Here is a 9,906-nt window from a genome sequence, read left to right as displayed (position 1 = left end):
CAGGAAAATGAGTGTTGTTCTACTCTTCCTTAAAAATAATTAGTAGAGAACTGTCTAGTATTTCTGGAAAACCTACACGGAACTGGTGCATAATACTAATGGAAAACATCTTCTGCAATGTCTCTTCCACATCTTGTATTGTTTTCAGGGGGATATATTACACAATCCTTTATATATAGTAACTTGCTGGCTTCTACTTTGCTCGGACAGCTCAGTGGCTGCTTCTCTGCTGCCAGCTGAAATTACTGCCAAAAGGAAATGCAGAGATGTGAAATCAGCACAGGGCTACTCCAGAAGTGCTGATCAGACCGATAAGCAAAAGAAATACACAAGAGAAATAAGTTTTATAAGCTGGTAAATAGCAATTCACTGACTAAAACTGCTAAGAAGGGTATGAAATAACAAACTTCTTTTCAACTTCCCTCACAGAAGATTATTTGGATTTTGCATATTAAACCCTAGTGAAAGATGAACTTAACTGTATCCTTGAGATACTCATCGTGCTTATTAGCTGTTACCTAGCTAGAGATGGATGTTTGTCAGTGTCTAGTATGATGAAAAAGCAGCAAAACCAAATAGTGACCAGGAGAGTGTGCTTGAAGATAGCAGCCGACTTTCTCAAGCCTGCAAGAAGCTACTGTTCCTCAGCAAACCCAGGCTGGACTCCAGAGAGCGCTAAGAGAAAGCTCCAGGACCCACACAGTAGCTGTACTGTGTCAAGGGCTATGCAGGCTCATGTACAATGCCACTGAATAAAGCTTTAGAAATATTGTAAGTCACTCTCTCCATTGACTTCAATTTCCTAAAGGCAAAAGCATAAACACACAATCACTAAAAGACCCAGTTATAGACAGAAAGTACTTGAATCATACTGAGATCTAAGAGAAGGAAGGAACAAACTGAAGCTTTAGTCTTCCTGATTATGTTAGCAGTGTCAAGAACCTCTAAAGAACTACTTCTAAGGCTCCTTTCAAGGTCATCCTGGGAAGAAACTGTGCATGGCCATCACGAACGAAGAGATAAGATAAACTCATGTTTAAAGATTATTCAAGATTCCAAAGGGGTTTATATGTAACAGCAAAGAAAAGCACTTTTACAATCAGAAAAAATACCTGGACAAGTGTCCTTTTGAGGTGCCTGATGACTGCCTCATTCTCCAAAGATACTACAGTGGGGTCCAATATCATGTGAACTACATGGTGGGGAAGCTGTGGCTACTCCCAGGTACATCCCACAAAAGGACCTGAGAACAACAGCCTGGATCAGTGCAGCATCTCTGGTAGTTGCTGGAAGACAGTTCCTTCTTCCCACTTGTTCCTCTAGGGTAGGTCAATGCAAGACACACAGAGCAACCACCACCTCCTGAGGCAGAACAAAACTGAACCACAGCAGTCTCCACGGGACAGTCAAATCACTCTACCCAGCAGACTGGGTACGTTACCAGGGAGTAACAAGGTAGAAGTGGCACTGGTGAAAAGTGCAAACAGACTGATGACTGAGCAGAACCTACTTAGGGTCAGGTGCTGAAGGTGTCTTCTCTACAGACAGAAACGCTCAGCCAATGTGGTCTGCTTTTCCCTGCCAAGGGAGGAATGGCAACAGCTGGTGAGGAGCTGTTCCTGGGGAATGGCTAAACTGCTGGTGTTCCTGCCTCCACCTGCAGCATCTCTAATCCGGAACTATCCAATTTGCCAAACCTGACACATTTGTAACCAGACGGCTGTTAAATGCCAGAGGGTTTCTCACCTCTCTTGAAACAAGATGGTAACAAAGACACACAGCAAGAATTCCTATGTTAAACAAAATTAAAGGTCCACATTTTTCCATACACACTAATTACCTGGTAAATGACATCTTGAAAAAGAACTGGAAAAGTGAGTGCAGCATCTTCTAATTCATTTAGACTACAGTGCACTAATGTTTCATCCTATTAAAACAAGAAAAGATGGTATAAGGAAAGAAAACATTGTGAAAGGAATGTTGAAAACAGAAGTGAGTTTCTGGATTTTTATGCTCATTTTAAGGTAGGTTTATTTAGTCTGGAAAATATTTTTATGCAGGTGCTGTCAAGATTGAAGAAGAACTCTCAGAATGAATTATACATTTCATTATTCTTGCAGGGTTTTTTAAATCACTTACAACTGTGAGCTGGGGGCATAGTTATAAGCAGATATTTTAATTTTGTAGGCTCTCCTGTCAGTCAAACCTGCACCCATCACTGTGAATAATGTATCTGTTCATACGGCCACTGGAGGACACGCCAAGTGATGCTGGGCATGATAAACTAAACTAACGCCCCTGACATCATTAACAGGGTCTGAAGCAACTTTTAAAACAGGGAGACTAAGAGAAATTATTATGAAGACAAATATATTTTCTATGGATATTCCAAAAAATCAATTTGTGACCTCTGAGAATAAAAATGTTCCAAGAATTAAAAGATCTGTTCTTGATCAATCTTGATGCAAGACACATGAAGCTGCATTTTCCCAGTTATTCCATGTCAATTTTCCCATGCTGGGTTTAAGAAAGCTTTATGGGGACAGATAACTCTTTGTTTGAGACGCTAAAAGCTGTAATGCTTTTTTTCAGGCAGGATGTTAAGCACGCAGCCAGTACAGCAAGCTTTCTGCTCTTGTCTCTATCATCTTTTTCCAATGCAGACTATATTTAACTGAAAATTGTGTAACATTGACAAGGCCTTTTTGTTGAAAGCAAACATTTCTAATTTCAGCAACAAACAAAATGACTGAAATGCTACATAGCCCCTGCTTTTGGAACGTGTTTATAAAGATACTTACCAAGTCTAGAACTAATGAGAATTCTGGTGTGCTTCTTGTTTTCAGTGGAAGAGCTGGCTTCCTGTTCAGTTGTTCTTCTGTTAGTGGTGGAACGTGCTTGATGAAATAGTATCTGGAAAGAATACAGATTTGGCTGTAGAAGTGCACCTACATTATTCATTACACTATGTTGTAGCCCAACTTAATATTTCAAATATTTAAGGCTGCACAAGAAGTACTTTAAATTGAAAAAAACCCACATCAATATACACTTATTTTTAAAGTTAAGAGCTTTTGGAATTCATTACCATAATATAAAAGTGTTCCAACTTAAATAAGAATGCTTCAATCCAACACCCAAACCCATCAATTTAGTATTTGCAGTACAAAGATCAGCACTTACGGATCAAAGACTTCCCAGTCTTCTTCATAGGTAGCTTCTGCGTGGGCTGATGAGTAGCCACTGTCTGGAGATACTGGTGCTAAAATTCAACGAAAATGACCAAACCAAAAAATAAAACAAAACACCACAAGAGCTGGTCTTATTAGTGCAGTTTGCAGGAGTGACAGTTTGCCCTTGGTACGCAAGTGCCTCACACAGCAGTGGAAATCTCTCCCTGCAGCCCCCCTCTGACCCATGTGTCCTCAGAAATGGCCTGCACCGCTCCCGAGGAAGCCACCCGAGAGCCCAGTGTCCTGTTATGCCACAGAACATCATGGCCTGGCCAAGCTGGGAGAGCCCACATAGCCCCTGGTGGTGGCAACTCCCTGGATGCACATGCCAGACTAAGGAGGTAGCACAGCTCTTCCACCAGCAGCTCCCTCAGCTGAGAGAGCCTCTGGAAACACAGCAACGGACCAGACCCGTGTATCCCACACCAGCCCCTCTACGCAGAGGTTAAATTCACTTCCCTGGAAGTTCTAATACGAGGGATCAAAATGCTGCAAATTGCTCTTTTGTGATCAGCAAGCCCAGGATGTGCATTTCTAATGGGCTGGGGGGCTTCAGTATTTATTCTGGAATCTTTGTTTTCATCTGAAGAAGTATTATTAAGCCTACTGAGCCATACTGGGAACAATAGATAAGCTTCGACAAAACTGCGTCTTTGGTGCATAAACCAGATTTGTCTCTTAGACATAAAAATCGTTGTCACTACTGCTTGCATGCCCTAAGCAAATGTGAAATACTACTTTCTAGAGAATGCAGGCGTTGGGGTTTCCCTGAGAGTACAAACCACACAGAGCTCCCACACGCGAGTGCAAGGCAAGCACGTGTTTCTTACCTGTAAGTGGTGGCAGGTCTCGATCATTTGTTTCCTCCACCTCTTCCAAACCATTGTTGACAGTGGACCTGACCTGCACTGCTTGGCTAGTGTAAGCTGCCCCGTTGGTCGATGTTGCAGTACTTGTGGTAATCTCATCAACCTGTTCCATGTCAAGCTGTTTGACTATCTCTTCAGCTTCAACAGCTTGTCCTGGAGAATCTGATCCTGATGTTCCTGGATTAAGATTTCAGTACATTCAGAGCCATTATCAGGCTGAGTTACCCATCAGAATGCTGATATTATTAATCACACACACAAACAGTTTCAGAATAATTAAAGATAGCCACATCTGACCCGTGTTACAAAAATAAGGCCCAAAATGAAGGCCATGACAAATGCCTCTTAGGTTTGGGACAAGGAATTTAATACCAATTATTTTTATTTTTTTTAATGAAACATACACTACTGGGCACTTACATCTATAAAAGAAACAGTCTAATGCATATAAACTTATTGCTTCTTTTATTAATTATCAACCCTTTGAAGACTTAAGGAGCCCTTTATCAAGTAGTAGTAACTCCTGGTCTAAAAATCAGCCTGTAAAGTGTACTGACACTCAAAACAGCTTGTTCTTAAAAAAAAATCTATCATTTTGAGCTTTAACACTGTTGGCTTTTCAGATAATACTCACCATTTTTATTTGCTGGTGAAAAAAAATTGAAAACAGGAGAAAATATGGTTCCCAGTAACGTGGTTCGGGGGGGGCTGCCAGTGGCAGGATTATCTTCTAGTTTCCCATTCTGCTTTACATGTTGGTTTGTCATTTCGTAACTTCCAGCTTCTGTAAAAGAAAAGTTATGAGTTACAATAACCACACTTCTGGTTTTCACACTTACGTCCTCTCCTTGCTCACTATTATTTTCACTATAGGACAGATCCCTCTTGGTTCAACTTGGGCAACAACAAAACAAAAGCACTAGCCACTCAGTCTCAAGATAAAAACGAAACACCAATCTTCAGCACCCTCTTAGCACTACAAATTAGGAAGCACTCGTTGTTTATAGATATCATGCTATAGCTTAACAAACAGTAGAAGTTTAAATCCTTTAAGTGAGCTCGATGATAGAAGACACTTCAAGCTGCTGCGCACCCTTCCCAGCACATCGCTGACAGTATCAGTGGGGCTCCACTAGATGGAGGCAAGAGAAAGTGTCAGTGAACTCCAGTGCCTAACCTCTAAGCTTCCCCATAATTAATGTTTCCCACATACACACACACACATATGCATAAGTACAGTTATGAAGTAAAATAATTTTTAGTTGTTATCACAGGTAACACAGGACATAGCATAAAACTTCACATCACAAAACAACACACAACAGTGAAGGTTTTCTATTAATGTGCCTGTGCAGGAAGGTACATCCTAGAACTAGAAACTGCCATCTCAGGGCTGAGCTCCAAGCCACAGCTCTGAGCCTGGAAAGAGAGAGAAGTTATTTACTTCCCAGTAACAGGTCCCTGAGCTGGCTGTACCACTACTGCAGCAACACAGGATTAGAGTGTTCACAAACCTCCATTCATCTGACTTTTCCGTCGCACTCGAGAGATCTGTTTGTTAGGCTTTTCTCCTGTTTGAGGTGTGGATGTGATCAAGTTGTTATCGATATCCCGCTCAATCCTACTTCTTTTTGCAGGATTTTCTCTTTCTTCCTTAAAATAGAAAAGGAAGACAAAAAGGAACATACTGAATAGTGCCTTTTTTCTTCAGTGGATACTACCAGAAAATGTCAGTTGTTAGAGAAAGTTTCACAAAAGATCCATTTATTGTTCCACTTCCAGATGCACAATATGCAACATGTATCTGGCCAGCTGGACATTTAAAGTCATTTAAAATGACACAGCTCAAGGTAAAAAGCAACACATCAGAAAAGAAAACCTGGAACTTCTGTAGCAGAAAAACTGTCTTTAAGTACAATTTCTCTGGATAGCCCACTTATAAATATTTAAGTGCTGTGCAGCTTGGGAACTGTAGGTACAAGGCAATTAAAATTACACAGAACTTGATTTCTCTGCCTGTGAAACATCCAAGAAGCAAAGTTTACGATAGCCCACGTGGAAGTCTCCACCAGGCTCTCTACACAAAGTGGGTTCCTCAGCTGTACACATGTACAGAACCTGCTGCTATTCAATCCCTATCAGATGGCAAAACTCAGCTGTTAAAAACATTGTAGACAAGGGTTATGGCCCAGTAGGTCTTCTTACCTTAAGTAAATGGCTGTTCTTCCCAGTGGCACTTGCATGAATGATACAGAACCAAACATTTTTGCCTATTTTCTGTGCATGAGTATATGCACACCTACACACATTTAAGACCCAAACCATTCTATGAGTCTGTTCTATGATTCTAAGACAGGTTTCTTCCCCTTTTGCCCCTAAAGCACCTACTATAGCTTAGTAAAATGGCAATCTGAAATATAATGCAGAACCACGTAGAGTACACTGAAATGTAAGCTGTGAGACAATGCAAAATGAATTACACATCAAAATAAATAAAGGCACAGACCACATCAAAGTTAATGAACATTTCCATTTCGGAGTTACAGTATTACCCTCCTGGAGCTGCAGTTTCACAGCTTTAAGAAGAAAAGAGTAAAAGGATTTGTGTGCTCAAAAAAAAAGTAAATGGATCTTGTAGAAAATTTAATCAAGCCCATGTTAAGAGTTTGGTGGCTGAAAGAAATACTAACAAACATGGCAATGTGCTGACACCTCCCTGAACTGGTAACAGAACAGGCCGGCAGCTCAGCTTCTAGGACATCTGTGCAAAAGTTCAACACTGGGGAAAATGAGGGAAATTAGTTAACTTGTAAAAGCTGTCAACTGGCCTTCATGAAATGAGTCGTGCTCTTGTTCTGCTTTACGGAAAACAAGTGTAGAACACTCCAAAAATTACACTGGAAACAGGTATCAGCAAAGGCAGGAAGAACTCACTGAGGCGGGAGGCCCCCCTCATGCTCCAGAAGAGGAGCTGTCACAGTGTGGTCAGAGAGCTCCCACTGCTGTGCCTCTGTTGTACTGGTTAACAGAATTCAGCCGTGAGGTCAGAGATGTTGTTACTGTGCTACTTGCTTTATACGTTGAAAATTTAATTGTACAGATATAGAATTAAATATACCTATTATATGTATTTACATAACAATCTATTTGAATTCTATGGTCTATGCCACTCAGTATAACCCATTGTGATCAATAATGGTGCCATAAGGAACATGGTGATGCCACACCAACACAAACATGTTGTTTGCTGTTAGGTTGCTTTCAGAAACCCCGTGTGTATCAGGGAATGGGCTGCACCAAGACTGAAGTATGACATGGTCCAAGTCAATGCAATGTCTGACAGTGCTAGTGCTAGAGCTCCCAATCAGACAAGTTTAGAGGAACCCCTACAATGTCTCCAATGTTAATATTGAGGAATGTTCATAGCACTTCCCATAGGCATCCATGTATCAGAGCTGTCATTTCGGAAGTTACAAGCACTGCTGTGCTCTCCATGCTATTGCTGACTTACTGGCGGGCTGTGAGTTAGCAGAAGACCTCAAGACCTGTCACCATCCACACTCAGAGCGCCACATGTTAGTCTCTGGTTTCTCCAACTAAATAGCTGTAAGGCTTTTTCAGGTTCTGTTTGTTTGAGGAGTACTTCCAACAAGACATCTTTACCATACCAGATAATGACCTACGACCATGATCACAATCAAGATATACTTGCTCCAAAGACATTTATTGCTGTAAATCCACATGCCCTCGGTGCACACCCAGAAAGGAGCTCCTCTGCAAGTCATACCCGGGCACTATCGCAGAGTCACAACGTTTCCATGGCAGCCTCCAGACTACTTGGTTAAGTCATTAGCACTCTGGAAGATAGCCCGGCACTATCAGTATCATGCCATGCTAATGCCACTGGAACCACTCCAAGTCCTGCTACAGGCAGGAGAGGACACGAAACGAACCAGGAAAACAAGGACATTTTATATTAAAAAACCTGTCAAGAAGGAAAAAAGGAATGAAATGTAACCCACAGCTTTGGGAGAGGAAGAGAAGCGGGAGCGAGAGAAAGTGCACCCAACCTCCCAGAGACAAAGGAAAGGAAAACCAGACATACTTCCCTTATCTCAAAATTCCAGTGGGAAATGTTTTGCTTAGATTTCAACGTTTGTTGCAGCGGTTTTGCAGCCACACTGTTGCACTGCTGAGCTACAATATCGATGCTGAATGCAAAAGAGATTAATTGTCCTGGCTTAATGAAGACCAAGATGTAAGTGATTTAACCACTTCTTCTTACTGCAGTATTCCTTTGTCGGTACCTCAGTGTTTCTGTGGTAGTTAACACATGCCATGAAACATTAAATTTCCCTCTATTTTTTCAATTTAAGAAAACACTGTTACTTTAATTGAAGTTATTTCAACTTCAGCTTGTTACAAAGTTATGGTTTCAACACTTGGTTCAAACCCCAGAAAATACTTCTGAATTTGTATTTTTAGTTACCATATAGTTACTTTGGGATACATTTTAATTTAGTTAGGACTTCTTGGCTATTCTTCTTTACAATTTACAGCTACATAATGGCAATATTGCTGTGGGCTGTGTGACCACATTAAATTTCCTTTTTCAACTGGCCTCCCTTCATGGAAAAAAAGAGGTTTTTTGAAGGTTTCCAAAGCAACAGCAAGGTTACATTCAGCCTATCAAAGTTATATATATTTGTGTGTGTAAAAATTTCACCCTCAAAACACACATGCAACAGGTTCTAACATGTGAAATGAGTAAGGGTGGGATTTCCAGATGCAGATGGTTGAGATTTAGTGGTTTAGCCCTGGCAAGGTTCAGGTTTGACCCACTGAGGGGGCAGCGTTCACTGCAGTGAATACACTGAGTAGTCACAGCAATGTCAGGATAGTTGAACTTGTGAGGTTTGACCTTTATTGATTGAGGGACTCCTAAACAACTGTGAGTCAAATTGCTAAAATACTGAGCAACTTCATGCTTACAGACTTGCTGTTCTCAGTTGCCAATTCCAGTAATTCCCAAGTTTTGGGAATCCTTCAAACAGAACTTAAAAATCTACTGAATTTATCAGTCAACATTTTCACAAAGCAATACCTTGGTGGTAAATCCTGGGACTTCCTGAGCCGAGTACACCTACAAGTGACTCCTGCAGGCTTTGGGTTGTTTAACACCCGTTACCTGACACGACTATCTTCCAATTCTTGACAAGAAGGTTTTGCTTCCAGCACATGAAGAATAATTTCTTACAGAAATGGTTCTGAATGAAATTTAACGCACTACAACCCGATGAAATAACAAAAGCAGCAGCCCACTGGTGCGTACCTTGGGTGTGCTTCCTTTGATGAACTTTTTGATTGAAGACAGCAGGCCGGTGTCATTCTTGGCGGGCCTGCCTCCGCTGACAGGTAAGCTCTCCTCCACCTCCGAGTGTTTCCTCTTCGCCCTCAAAGCACGTGGCGTGTGGATCTGATTCGACTGCTGAGAAGCTTTCCGCGTTCTCAGCCTCATTTTCATGTGTACCACATGTAAAGCTATAAAAGGAAAAAACCACCAGGAATACTTAGTCATTGAAGAAAAGAATAAAGCTCCAGATCATGAATTCAAAAAAATTATATAACACTGACAGTGTTCTGATGCACTGAGCTTTTACATCATGTATATGGCTTAATTTAAATCAAAGAGAAGAGCTATTTAAGTTTAAGCATAACACTGGCAGAAGAACAAATGAGTATAATCTGGCTGTGGATACATCTAACCATTGATCAATGAGGTTTTTGGTAGCCCTCCAATCCAA

At 41.1% G+C, this 9,906-nt stretch overlaps 1 protein-coding gene across 1 annotated transcript in view; it reads right to left on the bottom strand.

Moving 5' to 3' along the window:
• The window catches only part of CTDSPL2 (CTD (carboxy-terminal domain, RNA polymerase II, polypeptide A) small phosphatase like 2), a 17,605-nt gene extending 7,967 nt beyond the window's left edge, over nt 1-9,638 (bottom strand). Inside the window, exons 1-7 of the mRNA XM_010015471.1 lie at nt 9,435-9,638; nt 5,617-5,755; nt 4,737-4,886; nt 4,064-4,279; nt 3,184-3,262; nt 2,802-2,913; nt 1,841-1,927 (exon numbers count right to left, since the gene is read on the bottom strand). Of these exons, the coding sequence (XP_010013773.1) occupies nt 1,841-1,927; nt 2,802-2,913; nt 3,184-3,262; nt 4,064-4,279; nt 4,737-4,886; nt 5,617-5,755; nt 9,435-9,626 (975 nt within the window). The 5' untranslated portion in view covers nt 9,627-9,638. The remainder of the gene's footprint in view (nt 1-1,840; nt 1,928-2,801; nt 2,914-3,183; nt 3,263-4,063; nt 4,280-4,736; nt 4,887-5,616; nt 5,756-9,434) is intronic.
• Nucleotides 9,639-9,906: the final 268 nt, after the last annotated feature.

Source organism: Nestor notabilis, unplaced genomic scaffold (assembly GCF_000696875.1).
Source record: "Nestor notabilis isolate BGI_N333 unplaced genomic scaffold, ASM69687v1 scaffold10740, whole genome shotgun sequence".
In the NCBI taxonomy this organism is placed as follows: Eukaryota; Metazoa; Chordata; class Aves; order Psittaciformes; family Psittacidae; genus Nestor; species Nestor notabilis.
The sequence above is the reverse complement of the archived record's forward strand: the minus strand, read 5'-3'. Positions and strand labels throughout refer to the sequence as shown.